The sequence below is a fragment of the Penicillium brevicompactum genome, assembly GCF_028827555.1.
Source record: "Penicillium brevicompactum strain IBT 35665 chromosome Unknown utg000006l_segment0_segment0, whole genome shotgun sequence".
Classification (NCBI taxonomy): Eukaryota; Fungi; Ascomycota; class Eurotiomycetes; order Eurotiales; family Aspergillaceae; genus Penicillium; species Penicillium brevicompactum.
Genome location: NW_026623209.1, coordinates 6,231,403 through 6,251,002, shown reverse-complemented (window position 1 = coordinate 6,251,002; position 19,600 = coordinate 6,231,403). Strand labels below are relative to the sequence as shown.

At 48.8% G+C, this 19,600-nt stretch overlaps 8 protein-coding genes across 8 annotated transcripts; 6 read left to right on the top strand and 2 right to left on the bottom strand.

Annotated features, from left to right (window-relative positions):
* Nucleotides 1-98: 98 nt before the first annotated feature.
* N7506_010586 (putative MFS transporter) lies at nucleotides 99-1,783 on the bottom strand (the record flags this gene model as incomplete). The annotated part of the gene is made up of 4 exons (XM_056959879.1): nucleotides 99-725; nucleotides 796-1,340; nucleotides 1,404-1,512; nucleotides 1,577-1,783. The coding sequence occupies 4 exons, from the start codon at nucleotides 1,781-1,783 to the stop codon at nucleotides 99-101; spliced, it is 1,488 nt and encodes a 495-aa protein (XP_056809269.1).
* A 602-nt stretch (nucleotides 1,784-2,385) lies between these two features.
* Nucleotides 2,386-3,760, top strand: N7506_010585 (uncharacterized protein; the record flags this gene model as incomplete). Its single annotated transcript, XM_056959878.1, has 6 exons — nucleotides 2,386-2,562; nucleotides 2,611-2,647; nucleotides 2,703-2,770; nucleotides 2,849-3,040; nucleotides 3,099-3,398; nucleotides 3,455-3,760. 6 exons carry the CDS (start codon nucleotides 2,386-2,388, stop codon nucleotides 3,758-3,760), a joined length of 1,080 nt encoding a protein of 359 aa, XP_056809268.1.
* Nucleotides 3,761-4,664: 904 nt separating this feature from the next.
* On the top strand, nucleotides 4,665-6,156 carry N7506_010584 (FAD-dependent oxidoreductase; the record flags this gene model as incomplete). The annotated part of the gene is made up of 5 exons (XM_056959877.1): nucleotides 4,665-5,033; nucleotides 5,160-5,442; nucleotides 5,492-5,791; nucleotides 5,853-5,928; nucleotides 5,976-6,156. The coding sequence occupies 5 exons, from the start codon at nucleotides 4,665-4,667 to the stop codon at nucleotides 6,154-6,156; spliced, it is 1,209 nt and encodes a 402-aa protein (XP_056809267.1).
* Nucleotides 6,157-7,305: 1,149 nt separating this feature from the next.
* On the top strand, nucleotides 7,306-9,009 carry N7506_010583 (fungal specific transcription factor domain-containing protein; the record flags this gene model as incomplete). Its single annotated transcript, XM_056959876.1, has 1 exon — nucleotides 7,306-9,009. The coding sequence occupies one exon, from the start codon at nucleotides 7,306-7,308 to the stop codon at nucleotides 9,007-9,009; it is 1,704 nt and encodes a 567-aa protein (XP_056809266.1).
* A 1,429-nt stretch (nucleotides 9,010-10,438) lies between these two features.
* N7506_010582 (putative MFS transporter) lies at nucleotides 10,439-12,341 on the top strand (the record flags this gene model as incomplete). Its single annotated transcript, XM_056959875.1, has 8 exons — nucleotides 10,439-10,630; nucleotides 10,686-10,773; nucleotides 10,825-10,923; nucleotides 10,983-11,184; nucleotides 11,243-11,558; nucleotides 11,611-12,041; nucleotides 12,100-12,238; nucleotides 12,297-12,341. 8 exons carry the CDS (start codon nucleotides 10,439-10,441, stop codon nucleotides 12,339-12,341), a joined length of 1,512 nt encoding a protein of 503 aa, XP_056809265.1.
* Nucleotides 12,342-13,133: 792 nt separating this feature from the next.
* On the top strand, nucleotides 13,134-13,982 carry N7506_010581 (uncharacterized protein; the record flags this gene model as incomplete). The annotated part of the gene is made up of 1 exon (XM_056959874.1): nucleotides 13,134-13,982. The coding sequence occupies one exon, from the start codon at nucleotides 13,134-13,136 to the stop codon at nucleotides 13,980-13,982; it is 849 nt and encodes a 282-aa protein (XP_056809264.1).
* A 1,578-nt stretch (nucleotides 13,983-15,560) lies between these two features.
* On the top strand, nucleotides 15,561-16,488 carry N7506_010580 (uncharacterized protein; the record flags this gene model as incomplete). Its single annotated transcript, XM_056959873.1, has 2 exons — nucleotides 15,561-15,636; nucleotides 15,680-16,488. 2 exons carry the CDS (start codon nucleotides 15,561-15,563, stop codon nucleotides 16,486-16,488), a joined length of 885 nt encoding a protein of 294 aa, XP_056809263.1.
* Nucleotides 16,489-17,342: 854 nt separating this feature from the next.
* N7506_010579 (uncharacterized protein) lies at nucleotides 17,343-19,139 on the bottom strand (the record flags this gene model as incomplete). The annotated part of the gene is made up of 1 exon (XM_056959872.1): nucleotides 17,343-19,139. One exon carries the CDS (start codon nucleotides 19,137-19,139, stop codon nucleotides 17,343-17,345), a length of 1,797 nt encoding a protein of 598 aa, XP_056809262.1.
* Nucleotides 19,140-19,600: the final 461 nt, after the last annotated feature.

Sequence of the window (19,600 nt, the reverse complement as noted above, 5' to 3'; positions counted from 1 at the left end):
GTAAAAACCAAATGAACTTTCTCGGTGAAGCATGTGGAAAAACAATGCTACAATAACTATCCAAAGAAAGGTTGAAGATCAAGGGCACAGCCAGGTGCTTAGTAGACATAACGGAAAGAGGGATTTTGCTTGTCTGTGAGCCCAGCCCACTTTGTCTCATCGATCATATTCTCGTCCACGAGACCTCTGGTCTGGTCTCTGCGGCGGTTTTGCCACATGTAGTAGGCAAAGAGAAGAACTGACAGCACAGCCGCAGCAGCCTGTGTGGCAAGAACAGCAATCTTGGCGGGTCGGTATTCTGGCGCATCTCGCGACTGGAATGTCTGAGGGCCAATAATATTTCCCACTGAGAAAGAGCCAGCAACCAAGGCACTGGCAAAGGCCCGTTTCGTGTGACCGGCACAATTGGCCATGGTCCACTGGTAGAGAATTGGCAGAGTGGCTACAATTGCGTTCACCAGGTAAATGCCGATCAAAACGCCTGCCGTGTTGCTTTTCGGTAGGAATGACAAGAGCCCACCACCGATGATTCCAGGGATGGTGCAGAATGCATTCCAAGCCCAACGGTGAGAGGTTTTCCGAATGCCAAATCCAACCAACAATGTAAAGAAGATACTGACTATCCCCGAGGGCATGTTGAGAAGGGCTGAGATTGGACCAGAAAATCCGAATCCAGCAATCAAAGTAGACGAATATGTGGTCACTACACCACTTGATACCGAGATCTACAAGAGACAGTTGTTAGCTGAATTCGGAGACATTCGAAGCGAGGGGTAGAATTTGTGTGAGATGTACCAGAATTGTTGTCACGGTCAGCAGCCATAGCTGTGGATCCAGGATGGCCTCGACGATTTGGCTCAGATTCAGAGTCGTACTCCATACCCCGGTTTGGTTCTCACTGACATGTCGCAGGAGAACAACCTTCTCATGCTCAGTCAACCAAGTGGCTTTCATTGGTGTGTCCGGGATGAAAAAGAATGTCAAGCAACCAACCACAGCTGTGACCAGACCAAGGACAATGAACATAATTCTCCATCCCTCCAATGAAGCATTATTCACGTGTTGAAAGCCGAAAGAAATGAGCCCTCCAAGGATTTGAGCGACGCCAAGACCCATGTACCAAACAGTGAAGCGAGGGGCTTGCTCGCTGCGTGTGTAGTACTGGCTGCTAATAAGCATCAAAGATGGCCCGACGGTAGCTTCGAAAATTCCCAGGAATATTCTGGCGACTAGCAAACCGCGGTAGTTCTGGGCGCCAGCTGACGCGGCGGCAGCGATGCCCCAAAGGAAAACATTTCCTCCAAGCCATTTGGCAGGAGGTGCCTTTTGTAAAAAGTATACTACATTTGACGAATTAGCAATGATGTACTTTGATCAAGAGGTGCTCAATGGTTGAGACTAACCATTGGGAACTTCTGCAATCAAATATGCAATGAAGAACCAGGTAGCAGTATTAGAAAAATCATTTCCGACCAGATTCAAATCCTTCTTTATCCCCATGACGGCTGCATACTGCGAAGGATCCGTGCATTAGCAGAAATATTCACACCGGTCGAGGCCAAAGCAGAGGACAAACATTTAGCATGACCTTGTCGAGAAACTGTAAAATATAGCAACAGAACATGTACGGCATCAAGCGCAGATCAATCTTGCGGCGGAGGGCCCGCAGATCGACCTGTGGGCCGTCCGCATCGTTTGCATGACCCTCAAGATAAACAACAGCATCATCTGCGCGATCGGTGCCGGGGTGCTGCGGTACTGCCACGGGATGTTTTTCGTCCATGGCGACGCGGTGTGGAAAGATGCCCGAGTGAGAAGAAGTTTAAGAATGACGAGAATGAAAAGGAAGAGAAAACCGGAGCGAAAAGGGTAGCCGGAAGAAAGTGGAAATAAGATTCCAGGGTTGGAAAAACAACAGATTAATTCGAATGAACCTCGAATAAAATGATAAAATTGAAACCACCGCGGCCACCGCGGCGGGCCGGAGGAATCCAGCCATATGCATGTTACTCAAATCTTTTCATTGCGGAGCCAATGAGAATCTCCGTTGGCAGGATCCATAACTTTAAGGTGGTCAGCTAAAGAAATGTACAGGAAGGAGGTGTGGAGCAAAAGTTGATATTGCATTACCAACTAGACCCAGTGTGGAATTGAATTACACGTGTAGGTAGGAAGTGTTTGAAAGGGGCCGAAATGAATCAGCCAACCAGCTGAAACTCACTTTAAACGATTCTCCAAAGAGGAAACTGGATATTTCTGACGATTCTTAATTGATAAATTCAAAAAAATCCAGTTCTTTGCCAAGATATGTCGTTGTCTCCCACAATGCCATGTTGTCGTCTATAACCTACTTCAGTGCCTTATCGTTGATTTCCGTTAGCAAAAATGGGCTGGGTGCACAACAGTTCCCCTGATGTCGAGGCTACTTCCCAGTACCCTCTCATTCTTGGTATATGTTTGAGTCTAACTGTCTTGATGGTCATCACGGTCTGTCTGCGGTTGTTTGTCCGGGTCAAGGTTGGGCGATTAGCAGCAGCTGACTATGTGATGGTTGGTAGCATGGTTGGTTTTCATCCACCCTGCAAAAGCGCCAGAGCTGACCCCATATAGATTTTTAGTATCATCTACAGCGCATTATGCATTTCGCGTGAGCACTCACTAAGATCCTCAAGCACAAACGCTCCAGGCTGATATTTCTACAGAAAGTCGATATGGACTCGGACTACCTATCAAGTTGCGCCCCGACGCGGATTATGCGACATATTCCAAGGTATGAAAAACTTGAACCGGTGACGATCGGTGGGAATATAAGTCAATGAATTGTCACCAGCAAGCTAACCTCGAGTAGTTAAACTATGCGGGACGTCCTTTCTACCAAATTGGGATTGGAGGTTTTAAGGCCTCACTCTGTCTCAGCTACCACCGACTGATCTCAGGGACCTCGAAGCACATATATCGAATTATAATCTGGGCCGTGATCGCGGTGTCTACCGCGGGTCATATCGCTGGCGCGCTCATCTTGATCTTCAATTGCACCCCGGTACGAAAAATGCGGGAAAGACGCATCTCTTCGCGCACTGGCTGACTTTCTCGATCAGGTTCGCCGAGGATGGAATATGCACGTCCCCGGGACTTGTCTTCCCGTCGGAGCAACCTTCTACGGCCTCGCCATCTTTACCATAATATGTGATGTGGTCATCATAGTCTTGCCGATTCCACTACTTCTCAGTTTGAACATCAAAACAGCCCAAAAGGCAGGCGTGGTGTGCCTGTTTCTGTTGGGTCTGTTCACTACGATATGTTCAATCCTGCGCCTGACACAGATTCAACGCGTGGCATTTGGGGACGGAAATTCGACCATGCTTGTGTTATGGGGAACGATTGAGTTCAATGTGGGGGTGAGTGGACGAAATATTGCATATGCACAGCGTGGTTCCTGACATGCCCGATCCAGAATATTGTTACCTGTGCTCCATATTTGGCGCCCTTGCTGAAAGGACTCGCTCGAGGCCTCAATTCCAGCAGTGGAAAGACTAAACGGTATTATACTGACAGCCGAGGCAGAAGTTATGCGTTGGAAAATTGGTCAAAAGACCAACGTTCGCAATTGCAATCGACGGCTTCTGGTCCGGTGCAACCAAGGCGAACACCTAGCGAGGAGCTCATTTTAGCCAGTCAGGAGCCAGATCCTGGGTGTATCGAGATGACGGTGGAATACAGTGTATCATTAGAAGGCAGGTCGACCAAGCAGGACACATAATCTAGAAGCAGGCTACCAAATTCAGACTGTACATTACATTTACATGCAGGCGTTGACTAGGGTGTTGAGTGGGGGAAACTAACTACGGAGTACAAAGCACGGAATGGTACTCCGTACTTTTCACCGTTTCCTGTATCGCTATCCCTTGCCATAAGTATCTGCCTGTAAGTATTCGCCGTGGCAATAGGATCTCGAAACTCTATTGACGGTTGAGTTCGCAAAACAAAAACTGACGGGACACCTATAAGATCCGGTGCCGATAACGTAAGTTTCCGGGCAATGCATTGATGTTCATTTCCATTCTTCTCGAAATCCTTCCAGCTCAAGCTAAGCGTCTCAGCCATATTCTCTAGTCCAATTGTTTACTCCAACGGACCGAGATCCACTTATCCGTCCCGGTCGGGTAGTGGGGAGTGAAGATCCGCCTTATATTGACGCGGGACGAGCGTCCGAGACATGAATTTAGCTGCTTAAAATTCTGTGGGTAGAATTCAACAAGGTTGTTTCACCGGCGGAGTCCGTCCAATATGGGATTATTCCACCTCTGGGTGAACTATGCATATTAGGTAACTTTTGAGGCCAAAAGGCTTGGGGCGCATGCGGGTGGGCACTCAGCTTCGGATTGGCGCATCTCGAGCCAAGAATCACTCAAGCTCCTATGAAATCTTATTTTGCCTTAATTAGGGATCCCGTAGCCTCTACGTGGAAGGATTCGGGCACTCTTCGTATTTAAGGCCCCCACTTAGACTTGACCAGAGAGTGTTACCAATATGATGTGGCATGATTTGTGTGCTACTGTATATGACTGGCTGAGACAGGGGGCACCATACAATCACATACCAGTGACATCAAATTTGGCGACACATTGCACTGGAGCCATGTGTGGAATTATGCCTCAAGCACCATGTCCGAACCTATTCTGATTATCGGCGCAGGAGTCAGTGGCCTCGTGCTGGCTCAGTATCTCCAAACTCATGGTATTGCTTTCAAGATATTTGATCGGGACTCCGCTGTTGATGCGCGAAGTGGTGGATGGGGCCTGACTCTGCATTGGTCACTTCCTGCCCTCCGTGAGCTACTGCCCCAACACCTCGTCGATCGCTTCCCCGAAACTTTTGTCAACAAAGATGCCTCATCGCGGGGTGACACTGGCCGCTTTCAGTTCTTTGACCTCAAATCGGGTGCCGCGTTGTACGATATCCCCGCGGCTGAGCGCATTCGAGTGAGTCGCGTGCGACTTCGAGATCTGTTGACCACCGGAATCGACGTCCAGGTAAGCTCTGTATTCTTTATTTCTTTTATTTGTGCTTTCATTTATCTTTTGATCATTTCTACTTGATAATCCCAAAGAATGACCAAATGGCCTTGATCTCTACGGGAGCTGACATGACAAATCTAGTGGAGCAAAAGCCTGCGAGATATAGAGTCGTCCGCCGAAACAACCACCGCACACTTTGAGGATGGGACATCTTGCACTGGTCGGCTACTGGTCGCATGTGACGGCTCGAGATCGCGGACTCGAAGTATCCTCTACCCAGATGTACAAATGAATCAGCTACCAGTGCAACTACTCGGTGCTTCAACGTTGTACACTGCGGAGGAGATGGGCGGTGCCGAGTCGATCGACCCATTCATTTTCCAGGGATCTCATCCTGAGTCGAATGTGTTCTTGTTTTTCAGCTGTAAGTTGTCTGAATAATTCGCCGCCATTCTTCACTAACTTTCTTCTAGTCCTAGACACTCCTAACAATTTCGAGAACAGTAGCAAAGATCGATATCACTGTCAGATTATCGTCTCTTGGGCAGATTCCAAAGGGATCCCAGTTCCCGATTCCAACAGCGAGCGCATCGCATTGATGAAGACTTTGACAAACAGCTGGTCAGAGCCATTCAAATCTCTTGTCCAGAAACTCCCCGATGGCGTGGAGGTCCGCTCCATTCGCATAGAAGACTGGATGTTCCAGCTGGGAAGGGTACATGCTCACCCCCGAGTGGTACTAATGGGCGACTCAGCGCATACAATGACGATGTGTGAGTATAGTCAATTTGATGATTGCATCCCACGTTGAGCTGAGGCTAAAATGCCAACTAGTCCGCGGAGAAGGCGCCAACAATGCCATTGTCGATGTACTGGACTTCGTGAAGCGATTGAATCTGCGAGAAGATGGGTACGCCAGCTCGATCTAACAAACGTTGGGGTAAAGCGCACTAACAGATTCGTGAAAACCAGTGCCTTGGACTCCGTCGCATTGTCATCCTCTATCGCCGCCTACGAGAACGACGTCTTTACACGTGCCGAGCCAAGCTTTTTGAACTCTCGCCAGGCATGTCTGGACGCCCACGATTTCTCAAAAATTGAAGGAAGCCCCTTGGTTGGATTGCGCAGTTTGAAATAACTTGGTGGGATCGCAGGACCATGATCGGGGATCTGTGACACCATGGGCGAACAACTTCGTTCTTTTTTATATTGCGATCGTTTGTCTGCGCGATTGAATGATAGAAACGCATCCCATGGAGACGGTGATCACCCCTTCAACCGGCCACCTGATCATCCTCGTTCAAAAAATGGCTCTTTCGCTGGCCAGGAACATACATCCCTCATGACTAGTCTAAACTTCGGAGCAGATTGCAAGATGTGGGTTTCACGGGCGACATGCCACATGTTCCTCGAGCATACCGGGTTCAAGCACCATAGTTTCCAGCTACTTCGTAGCTGTCACCTAAGTGAGCCCGGGCGTTGATTGGATATAGACTGATCCTGATTGGAGAACATTGATGGACGATGGTTGGTGGTTGAAACGGAAGAAAGAAGGACCGGTAATATTTGATGTTGCTGCATTACAGCTGAGAGGACAAAATTACCCATCATGTGACTTTGAGCTACAATGGAAGATATGAGTTCGGACGGAAAAAGAAAGATCCGGTATTTCAATCAGTCGCGTGTACGGAGTAAGGGCCCACGGGTCCCATGAACACTTTCACCGATAAGCCAGCCGCCAGGCGTCATGTAAGAATTCTCTTCGGATTGGTCTAGCTTTTGCATTTGGAGACCCGAGGTAGCACAGTCATCAAATCAGAAATCCGAGTGGATGTAAAATCGACGGGCAATGAGTGGCGCCTCAGATAAAACGACCTCTTTTCGCGTATCGCAGCGTCAACCGCAGGCGTGCCGAGGTACATATCGAGCCGCTTCAACTTTGCAACGGAACTGACATGATGCAGAATGCACAAAACGAAAACGAAAATGTGACAAGGAAGATCCCTGCTCAAGGTGTAAACGACTCAACTTGAAATGTTCAATAGAAGTCGTCCACCTGAGACGCAACACCGTGCAGCATGGGTCTGAGATACAGTTTTTGAACACACTGCTGGTAGATCTGGATGCATTTCCATCGGACCAAGCAACTCAGCTAAGACAAAAAATCAAAAATCGAGTGTTTCGGCTAGAGACCGGCCAAGAACCCGCAGAACCAGAGGTACTCGATGCTTCGTCGACTCAGCAGGAAGCCGGTACAACGGAAGACCACTTACCCGACAAAGGGACCATGGCTTCTACAGAAAGCACGACCGATCTGACCGACTCATCACTTGTTACCGCAATCGAGCATCTTGCATGGGGCCGTAACTCTGCTGGTTGCTTTCCACACAGGACGTGCAAGTGTCAATATCGGAAAGATGGAACGCGTCTCTCTACCACTAGCTCATTCCAAGCCGGAGCCCTTGGCGTCGAAAGCACGCCAATATTTCCAAACACAGACGATGCTCAAAAATTGGTCAATTTCCACCTATGTCATCTGACATGGCACCATAATTCCATTCACAGTCCAACATTTTTGGAACAGTGTGAGCGCTTTTGGCAACATGGCGAATTCGATGATCCATTATGGCAAGCTCTTTACTTCTCCGTCTTGAGCTCAACTGTGAGTTCTATACAGGACAGTGCAAAAGCAAGAGAACGTGTCGATGTGGATTTGAACGCCGTACAGTCCGCGAAACAACTTTTCTCTTCTATGGTCCAAATCCTTTACCAATCGAACTTTCTGGCCAATCTATCTCTTTACTCTGTCCAAGCTATCGTTATTTCCACTGAAGTTGCTCACAACCTCGGCCTGAGCCAGCTCAATGCAACTCTCTTCAACGCCGGAGTGCGTATCGCCGAATGTCTAGGCATCCATAAAATCCAGGATCATTCGTTAAAGCCCCCTCAAAATAAAGAAGAATGGGAAGACAAAGTGGAAAGAGAAGTTGGAAAAAGGGTTTGGTGCCAGATGATCATCCAGGACCATTTCGCTATCCCCTTCACAGACTCCTACAGCATCTCTCCAATGCATTTTTCGACAGGTCGTCCTATGAACGCAGAGGATCATGATATGCGAGATATGCCAATCACTCACCCTACAATCAGCACATATATCCGAGTCCTGGTGAATCTGGCAGAATTGATGCCTGGCTTGGTTGATGGATTCGGCCCAATGAAAGCCAGGAAGTCAATGCGACAACAATACGAACATATTCTCCATATCGATCAGAAAATGAGAGCGGTTGTGAAAAACATTCCCTCGTTCCTGCTGCGACCAGACAAGGCTAAAGAAGAGCAGACCGTGTGGCTTGGCATTGCTCGACGAAGTCTTGCGATCACCGCAGCAGAGAAAATCATCATGATCCACCGGCCCTTTCTGTTCCGCTCTTTCCACGATCAGAGATACCAATATACAAGGCGGACATGTGTTGCAGCAGCCATGACCATCCTGCGAGAGCACGAAGCGATCGTGAGAGAAGAGGATATCTCTATCTGGACACATACCGCGTTCGCCATCACAGCCGCCGTCATCATGTGCTTTGAAGTGAATGCCACTGCTGAGAATCAGATTGATATTTCTCAGAGCTACAGAGATGCAATCCACGCAGCTCGCACTCGTCTTGCCGCTCGCAACAACGATGTGCTTGCTCAGCGAGGCGTTGCTTTGATCGATGCAATCTTCACCGCCGACCCATTCATGGGAGCCTCGGGTCACCGCCAAAGGGCGGTTGATTTCGGCCAGATCCTTGCGAAGTTTTCGAGCTTCACGCGTCTGAACATACCGCCTGATACACCAGAGACATCTGTCGGTAGATTCTCAGATATGGACTCCGGGGATGTCATTGGGGCACATTTTGACCAAATGCAGCCAGCATGGGATACAGCGGAAGAAATTGACTTCGACGCTTGGTTCAGCGGGACGTTCCATTCTCTACAGGACTCCTTATAATCATGAACATGGCCCGACTGACGAGCGTTTCCATTTTGTGGCTTTCACACCGACGCTCGGAGAGCCAGACTATGTTTGTGGCCTAGCCAATCCGCTTTGTATTCAGTATAATGAGTGATGATGAATTTGGATGAATGGAGCGTTTCACTATATATCCCGAAACTCTGATCATCCATCGTTCGCTGCGTTATTTTGAGGGTGATCTGAAGCACTTGTCGAATGACGTTATTTGAAAAAGGGTCACATACAACCTTGACCTCGGGAGCCCATGAGGCATCAAAAGGCCCACAGATAACAAATTTGGCACCGTCGTCATAAACGAGGAGGGGGACTTCACCAAGGGTCCAAGATGCCAACGTTGATTTTCAAGGTTTACTTGTGAAGATTGCCAGCTGTGTTGAAATCACCGCAATCTAGGGCTTCTGTTGCTATCGCATGGTTACTATCAATCGAAATCTATGCTCCGTTTTGCACGAATGTCCAGATACGGAGTGCCAGGCGATCAGTCAATGATCAGTGAGGAATTTATCTTGAGCTTCTGAACCGTGGGCCAGGCAGAGAGTGGATCGCATTGAAGATGTCGACCAATCATGTCAAGACGGGAGGTCCAAATAACCTGATTACCTAATCCAGATCCAGGGCACCGGGGCGCCGAGGGCTCATAAACAGCTAGATTCCTTCTTTATTTCAACACATGCATGGTGCTAGCATTGGAAATTAATAACCTTAGATCTATTCATATAGGCACTGAGATTTTGAAGCGGACGCATGCCGCGGAAGCTTCAAGTTTGAGTTGAAACGTTCGCGGGGTTTACCCGATGCCAAGAACCTTGGAATCGAATGCTTTTTAAGAATCGGTAAACCCTTGCGAAGAGAAACTTCTTGCAGTAGAGATGGGGATTTGCCATCTCACGACAATTTCTTGTTTCAGGGATCGGAAATTCCCCGAGTACAAATTCCTACAGGTGGTTTTCTGGAGTAGAAATGAGCTTATATGGGCCAACAAACGCGCAATTGAGACGGTGATGTCGTGATGGATCCACTTTGCTTGATTCAAACCACCCAACACCCGCAACTCCGTCATGCTGTTCAAGAACGAATAAACGTCCAGTATTTGATGTACATCAAGTCGTCCTGAATGGCTGTTTTGCCACGCTTTCTCCCTTTGAGTTTCACTCGAGCACCTGTCAGAACACAAGTCTCGGTACGAAGTTCTGCCGTGGCCATCACTCGCATAAAGTAGCTCTACAAAGCCTCGTACCTTAACTTTATACCCACTTATTCCATAGAACCTTCCTCCTTAGCATAGTGGGGCCGTTTTATTGTGCAACGCTCCACATCGACTGTCCCGAAGGCGTGTGGGATGAGCTTTATATAAATCTCTGTCCCTCGCCAGCCGGCCGGACTCTTTCTGTTCACACCAGCAATAATGACTTCGAACAAGGAGGCAGAGGCGAATTCGTCATCAATCTCATCCCAGGATTCCAACAAAGCAGATGAGAGCTATGATTTTTACAAACAGAATCAAGGTCTTGAATACACACCAGAAGAGGCCAAAAAGGTCTTGCGCAAGATCGACCTTGTACTGATCCCGCTGCTGTTCCTAATTTACATGCTCCAGGTAAGATTTAAGAGATTCTGATCCCCAGAATGATTATGGTGCTGACAGAAAGCAGTATTTGGACAAGAACAGCATAAACTTTGCATCTGTCTATGGCTTGAAGGCAGGAACTCATCTTCATGGGCAACAGTACTCCTGGCTGAGTAAGTCCAAATTTTTTCGATCACAAATTGAACCTATACTGATAAAATTAGGCTCTATTTTCTATTTCGGATATCTCATTGCGCAATGGCCTGCTGGACTAGCAATGCAGAAACTCCCAGTTGGCAAATACATGGCAGTCACTACATTAGGTACGTTCTCGGGAGCCCGTATCGCAAATTTCAAACCGCATGTATACTGATGGAAATAGTGTGGGGCGGCCTGCTTATGACAACCCCTGCTTGCCATAATTTTGCAGGAATTGCGATCAACCGTTTCCTGCTGGGAGTGGTCGAGGCAGTTGTTACCCCCGGATTCGTTCTTATGATGGGCATGTGGTACACGGCTGAAGAGCAGCCTCTTCGCCTCGAAGCATGGTACTGCACAAATGGTATTGCGACCATGTTCGGAGGGTGAGTCTTAACACCGAGCTTTCATACGTTGTGCCGGCAATCAGCTAACAAAGCCCAGTTTGATTGGATATGCGGTTGGACACATCACGACCGGTCTTCCGCGATGGATGTACGTCTTCTTGATCTTTGGAGCATTCTCGGTGGCAGTTGGTGTCGCAGCCTTAATCCTCCTACCCGATCTTCCGTCAACAGCCAAGTTCCTTACTCCGCGCGAGAGAGCTATCGCCGTGGATCGTGTTGCCATCAACCGACAGGGCGTGAAGAGCAGCCAGTTCAAATGGTATCAAGTCAGGCAGGCAGCAGTTGATCCCAAGACCTGGCTTTTGTTCATCATGGCTATCGGTGCACAAGTACCTAACTCCGCCTTGACTAGTGTATGTCTTCTCGTGCAATACCCCGCTTATGTCCAGCGCTAATATGAATCAGTTTACATCTATCATCGTTGGAACCTTTGGATTTGATACACTCGGAACACAGTATCTTCAAATCCCTGGTGGTGCCGTGCAGTTCCTGACTCTGCTCCTGGGTGGCTGGATTGCAACCAAATTTAACGGAAAGTTCCATTCGCGCTTTGCGTGTATGATCTTTGCCTGTACTGTCTGCATTCTTGGTGCAGGTCTCCTAGTGGGACTGCCTGATGACAACAAATGGGGTCGTCTCGTTGCGCTATGGCTCTGTTACTTCCAGGGACTGGGATTCAGCATGAGTTTGATCATTGTCAGCTCAAACATTGCCGGATACACCAAGAAGCAGGTGACCAGTGCTCTCTTATTCACTGGCTATTGCGTTGGAAACATCATTGGTCCTCAGACTTTCAAACAAAGTGAGGCACCTGGATACCACAGCGCTTATATTGCGTAAGTTACCATTCCCAAGTTATCTGCCAAAGGTCAAAATCGCTAACCATTCTTGAAGGATGCTTGTTGGGTATGTGGTCAAGCTGCTTTGTATTATCGCATTGTATGCCTACATGTATCTTGAGAACAAGCGCCGAGACCGTCAAGCCATAGATGAACAAGAGGTCGAGACAGACGGAGTGGAGAGTGGAATGCTGGTAAGTCTCATCATCAACTTATATGGTACCCGTGAAAATTCTAACTTGTGCTCGTCAGGACAAAACTGAACTCGAGAACAAGGGCTTTAGATATGTTCTCTAGAACACAAGTCATCATCCTAAAATCAGCAATTTAATTTATTTGTACAACTGATAACATTTCATGGACGATCAACCAGTAACAAATTAGATTTTTTGGGGGGCATCATTAACAAAATATTTTCGAGTGCCAGACGTCGTCGAGGTGCTCCCAGGGCAAACGTATTCTCCGCCACCCCCCACAGAGAACAGGGCCCATTCTCCTCAAAGACGAAGAAGAGGCATGGATGAAGGACGCCACAAATGATTTGAAATCGCCGCAAGCCGGAAGTGAAAGTGAACTGAGGCGGAAGTAAAGTCGAGGCAAGCGCGAAGTGAGGCCAGAGCAAGGGGGGCATGAGCCGGGGCTCATATCATATCACCATAGATATGAGACCGCCGGGCTCAGCCTCGCCCTTCGGTGATGCTCGTGGGGCCTGATTGCAGGCGCGCGCTTTGCAGCAGCAGCGCCGCGCAGATCTCGCGAAGAGGATTTGCGCCCGAGTCGTCGTGGCGCGGACACCCCGCTCTTGACAGAGGTGCCATCGGTATCGGCACTCTGCAAGGTGGTGCCCGAGAGACTGGGCTGCATCTCTTCGGATGACTCTTCTTCCAAGATCACGCTGAGCTGCGATGGCATTGGTCGGAGGCCTCCCCGGGCCTCATATCCCTCTGTGATTGACGCTATCTCAGAGGGAGTGGCAGCTGCGGTGTTCACTTGACCACAGGCATCTCGGGGGAACCTTCTCTGGTTGACCAAACGGGCCGCAGCAGGTGAGAAGCCCCCGTCCCAGATTGTGGTGTGCTGCGAGTCAAGATGGAGAGGGCTGCGGTGTACCCTCTCGGCGTTTGGATTGAAACGCCAGATCCCACGCCGGCTTGCTGCAAGGTCGTAGCGTTGGGTCTCTTCCATGCTTCGTTGATGGAAGGGAATTGGTGGAAACGCCGAGACATCGCTGTCGTCCTCTTGGTTGTTGTGGTCTTCGCGGTGACCCTCTTCTTCGTGGTGGCTCTCATGTCCACGGCGGCACTCTTCACGGCGGCCTACATCTTCGCGGCGGCTCTCATGTCCACGGCGGCACTCTTCACGGCGGCCTTCTTCTTCACGGCGGCCTTCTTCTTCACGGCGGCCTTCTTCTTCACGGCGGCCTTCTTCTTCACGGCGGCCTTCTTCTTCACGGCGGCCTTCTTCTTCACGGCGGCCTTCTTCTTCACGGCGGCATTCTTCTTCACGGCGGCCTTCTTCTTCACGGCGGCACTCTTCTTCACGGCGGCCTTCTTCACGGCGGCCTTCTTCTTCGCGAAGGCCTTCTTCACGGCGGATGTCTCGAGACTGGTACTCATCTTCACGGCGACTCTCATGGACGCTGTGGTAATCTTGATCACTGTGCTCCTCTTGGCCACGGATGCTATCTGGGATGTGGTAGCTCTGCTGCACACCCTGGCTCTCTTGGACACTGTGGTAATCTTGATCACTTTGTTCCCCTTGGTCACTGGGGGCGTGCTTCACTTCTTCTTCTTCTTGCCAAGTGACGCTTCCCACTGGATTGAGTCGGAGGGGATTGCGGTGGAGGATATTGGGGTTGCGACCAGGCTTCTTCATCGGAAGACGGTTGAAGTCGGTGCTCGAGGTATTGATCGGCCTGAGTTGCTCGGTGGGGCTTGATGAAAGTGATCGAGGCTCGATGGTGGGTGTATGGGTGTCTTCAAGATCCCAGATAGGTCTTGCTGGAATCACGCAGATTTCGAGGGTGGAGACATGGATAGGGGTGGATGAAAAGATGGGAGAACTAATGCGGCTCTTGGTCTTGATGCCCATTCGGCCGCAGATCTTGGCCTTTGCTTTCTTGAGCAGGCCTGAGACCGATGCACGTAGTCCGCACTTCATGATGCCGACTAGTTCAGAGGATTCATATTAGCATTGATCCTACTGTATTAAATGTGCAGGGAGTGCAAGCGTTACCTGTAGGGGTGTATGAGATTGATGAGTAGAGAGGGGGAGCGGGATGCTTGGGCAAATCCGCTTTGCGAAGTATGAAAAGCTGAATGCAGAGAGAGTCAGAAGCTCTCCGAGGCTGTGCCGTTGGCGATACAGCAGGTAAGAAGTCTAAAACGCAACAGACCGTCAGTCCCATGTAGTGGGCTCTCGCTGCTCCTAGACAGGAAGTACTTACTGCTGTTGATGATTTTGAGTATGAGATACTGGTGATCTTGATGAACTGGATGGTTCAGAGGACGAGAGGATAGATGAGAAAGCTAGAGAGCTGCGAGAGAGGAAAGGTAATGGAAGAGAGGGAAAGAGGAGAAGAAGAACGAGCAAAGGCTTGCGGAGTAGGGAAATGGAGAGCAAAAGAAAAGGCGCCTGGGAAAGTAAAAAAGGCCCACGAGGAGGGAGAAAACCTCACTCTCACGTCGAAGAAATTCTTGGGAACTATGAAGCTCGGGAACTATGAAGCTCGAGGAATATACCTTCAAGGACCAAGAGCCCGGAAAATATGGCTGGTTTAGATTAAATGTTTGCAGAATGAAGCTCTAGAACACACTATAAATGCACCTGGATACATGGATTCATTAAGAAACGTCACTGGTAGTGGCTTCATCTATATACCTTTTCCCCTAACGATATTTGTTCAAGCTGTGGAAGACTTCGTAGCTCAATCGAGACGCACACCTGCGGCTGACACAAGCTTGGAAACAAACAGTCTGGATTACCTAGGTAGTAGTGGGATCCAAGAAATATTCTTTGGGTTTGTAGTAGCACCCACTTTTGCCCAGTGAATTTACAATCCTACGGGATCAGGATCTACTGAGCCCTGATTGAGACCACTTATCAGCAGTGAGCCGAAGTCCTCAAGTACATTTCAAGGTTGTATAGCTAGACAAAAGATCTCCGTGGTTAATCTGACGTATCGGCTCCGGTATACACATTTCACCATCTAATATATCCATCGGATCTGTGTTTCTGCTGGCGGCTATCGTAGTATGTTCGATAAGACCATTCGCAAACAAAGTCCAACCCTTTCCGTCCTGTGCTCTTCCATCTCACTCCTACTCCGTCCGATCTTCTCACCGTTCTCTCTACGCTGAGCTCAACTTTTCCCTGCACTCTGCATGCATCTGCTAGCATACGCAGAAACCTCTGGTCAGGATTCCCCCGCGTTTCCACAGTCGCCTTCAATAAACCCACCCATTTGGTGAGGTGAAGGTCAAATCGCTTGGATAGTGTAACGTCAATATCGAACTTATGGAGCAGGAATCCTGGGAACATGAGGAGGTGTTTGAAATTGAGGATCTGATCGCACATCACTCACTTGAGGCAAGTCAGCTTCCCGTTCTTCAGAGTTGTATGGTCTAACACTCTAGTTGTGGCTCTTCAGACTATTGAAGCAACCGATGAAGATCGCACCATAACGGAATGGCATCGGCGAGAGGTAGAGACCAAAGTTTATCCTCGGATTCACCATTACAGCTGGTACGGCAGGCCTGTCTTTCACTCTGTTGGGACCCCTCCGGAAGAGTCCCTCGCTGTTATCCAAGCCGAGCCAAAATACCCCACTGGAAGTGCGCAGTATCGCATCAAGTCAGTCATCAACCGTGCTATGAAGCTTGTTGATCCAGTTTTGGTGAATATCGAGCGATTCAACCCCGACCTTTGGGCAGGATCCGGTAGTGATTTGATCGAAGGTGTCAAAGGACGGGTACGCAAGCTTTACTCCCCACATGGAGAATGGATGAAAGGAGGGTTTGGGAACGACTTTGCCATCGTTGATCTCGCTGTGAATGAGCTTTGGGACCCATTGAAGGTCCTCTTGGGTAACGGAATTCATGAGAATGAGCCCATACCAACCTGGGAGGATTGGCACATTTGGCAAAAGCGCCGCATATCTCAGATTCAGAAGACGGGACCACCAAGACTGCTTACATGGAGACCCAGGAAGTCACCTCTCTCAACCTGCCAGGTACAGCCCCTGGCGGAAATGCTCACTTCTGTCAAGTTGGACTGCGTCTCCGAGAAACCAGCTTTCGACGAATCGACCTACGATGATCACAATACCCTAGCCCTCTATCAAGGTGAAGCTTCTCCTCTGACCATAACACCTTCATTGGTCGATCAACATCTGAGAGATAGCCATGGACCGGTTAGCCCGCAGTCTCCGACATCTACGGCTTAAACGAAGGATGATTCTATTGAAGGCCGCCACACATCCATCGTTCAAAGGGAAGAGTTGAAAAGCAGCGAGAGGTGCAATTAGTCTGAATAAACATTGGACCGGTCTCTCGGTCGCTCCGTATTACACTCAATCTCCGCTTGCTCGCCAACTCGTGTCTCTCACTTGAGATTATACATGAATCTGCTAGCCTCTAGGACCAGTGAGCTAAAACACTACAGCCATTTGCTAATCCTTCCCGAAATCCTTTTGCTTATGTATTGGATCATTGCATCTGGGCATGCTGGATTCTGAAAAGCATCAGACCAAGACAATCTTGGATTGTGTATGCAAATTGACGGTCTTTGAATCCGTCAAAAACTCAAAGCATTGTTGGCTCACCATCTTCAGAGTTTTTCAGATCAAGATATTAACACCTCATCATTAGTTACGGCATTTTCAGAGTTATATTTTCTTCGTCTGATCTTGGTGCCACCGGGATGGATAAACGTGACGATTCCAGCAGCAGAGTTCGGAGAGTCTGATCTCGTCACTATAGTTTAATCTAATGATGTTGCAATCAAAAGCCATTCCGTCCTCGATGGGTAGCCGAGGATAAAGAATGTGCTCAGAGATGCCCAACCAGGCACTTTGGTAGCAGTAGTATAGAAGAATCATCCATGGATGCTTCCCACTAAGCTAGGCACAGGCTTAAGGCTAGGGATTTAAAGATGATTATCAAGATGATATGTAATTGAATATGACCAAGGTGAGTTTAAACACCGGCTAACTAAAACAGTGGTTTTGACATAAGAAAGTGATATGAGACAGACAATAGGGTATCAAAGTTTTAATCAAAAGTCGAACCAACTGGGAGATTAATAGGCACCACGAGCTACTCCGGGCTTCTTCGCAATGTTATGCAAATAAACAACTCCTTTCCTAAGAACGGTCATCACTGCCTTGCCTACTTGTCTCGTTCTCGAGCGACGGAAGACTGGAGTGGGAAAGGAGAAGTATTCATGATGTGTATCATTGCATGCAGTCGTAGCCTGGGAGCGTGGAATCGTAGTGCGCGATTTCCGGGCTTTCTTTTGAGGCTTGGTTAGTCGCTTCTGTGGGGTTTCCACGACCAAATCCGACTCACGCTGAGAGGAGCTGGATGAAATGGGCTGCAAAGCCTTGTTACCGCGAGGCTTCGCTGGTCCAGCGGTATTGTGTTGAGCTAATGGTGACGGCTGAGTGGGCCAGTCTGTTGTGCATTGAGGCTCTATCGGTGTGATCATGTCACACCGATTTATATAGGAAGCCTCTAGTCGCCAGCTGGTTTGGCGAGGCATCACAGTTGACCTAAGGGCATCACACTGGATCACGAATGGTGATTCTAGCAGCGCATTCTTTTGAGACGGCAATTTCACAGGGGTTAATGTCTCACATTGACTCAGCGGTGAGGGTTTGGGCTTCCAAGTGCTCTTGCGAGGCAGACAATGGGATTTATCCGACGCCTCAAAGATTTCTTGTCGCTTGCCTATCCATTGAGAGATAGGGCGTATGGCACCTTCGCCATAAAACCCGTTTCCAACCACTGCCTTGCCGGACTCATAGGTGTCCAAACAGCCGCTGTCATATCTGACATCACTGTGCTCGTTAGAATCATCCAGCCAGAGTCCATGGGGTGAGTAAAACTTATAGGCGCGTCCGGCTGAGGCATTGGCGAGCTTTGATCCCCGGAGTTCGAACATGCTATCGTCAATGCCGTCCATAAATACAATCACAGGATCTACCAATGGGAAAGCATTGTTGAGCATTGCTTGACCCCGATATTTGTTCGATCCCCTCGGGACTTTTGGATCTGACATTATAAGAGCTAGGGAGTCTGAGGGTGATGTTGTACTGCGGTGGGTGACTGGATACCCGGCCCAGCTGAAGTGATGGATGCTGTTATCGGCTGCAATACGACCGTATCTGTCATCGTATATATCATCAAAGCATTGCTGAACCGCGGCATCGTACTCATCATCGCCAGAGACAACCGATTCAGTGTCAGTTTCTTCATCGGGAAATGGCTCATCGTCGCTAGAATGTGACGCCTCTTCATCCTCGGATGTGGTATGTTGGTAGAAACCCGTGTGGTCATTTTCATCTTCGTCTTCGTCTTCATCTTCCTCAAAGATTTTAGAGAGAGGCCGGTTGAACCTTGGACTGATTGCTCCGCGGCGGCGAGCATAATCTTGCGAATTAGAATGCACGCGTCGCATGGGGTGACCAAAGTCTTCAACAGGAAGAGACCAGGAAATAGATTTGGGATTTTCTTGTTCATCTAGATCTTCGTCAGATTCTTCTTCCAAGGTAGGGAGGCTTGGCTGAAAGCGCGAAGCTCTGGGTGTATATGGTTGTGGCCAAACAGCCTCGGTGGGCTTCGCCATTCGAGGAAAGTAGCATCGAATATCAGGCGTAGACATGTTGGTGATAGGGTAGACTCCTGTCGCTACATCTGCCTTGGCGATGGAGTCCTCAACTTCATCTGCCCAGTTGAAGTGGCATCGATGAAGGAGATCTTCGACTGCTGTGCTCTGTGAAGTAATAATTTTCTGTGGGGTTTGACCAACTAGCAAAGTAGCGGTCACCGGGTCTTTTGGGCATACCGTGCTGAAAGGACTCATCTTGTCGGCCATGTTTGTGTTTTGGGGATCTATACTCGGCAGGTTTCCAAGGCGATGGCTCACGTTGATTTCGGATGAAAGCAATCGACCTTGGACGCTTGTAGTAAAGTAGGATTGGATCTTCAATCAATATGGCAGACTCACAGTGATGGGCAACGTGTGGTGCAAATGAAGCCGAGTTAGTCAAGTTACCAAGAGCGAGAAGGAACTTGAAAGATGTGAAGGTGGATGAGACTGAGGATTTATATGCCATCAATGGTCTTTGTGCTAATAATGCCTTGAGCTTCAAGGCTAAGTCCAAGTCAAGAATAACAATGGCCTTCATAATGCCCTTGTTCGCCTACAAAGAATCAAGATCCTTGAAAGGAGTTTGCCAGTGGGGTTGCTTTGTCTTATATCTGGTTGACTTCTAATTTTGGATGGTCCTCATGGAAGAGCGGTAGTTAAGTCTTTGTTGGCTGGGGCATTGAGGC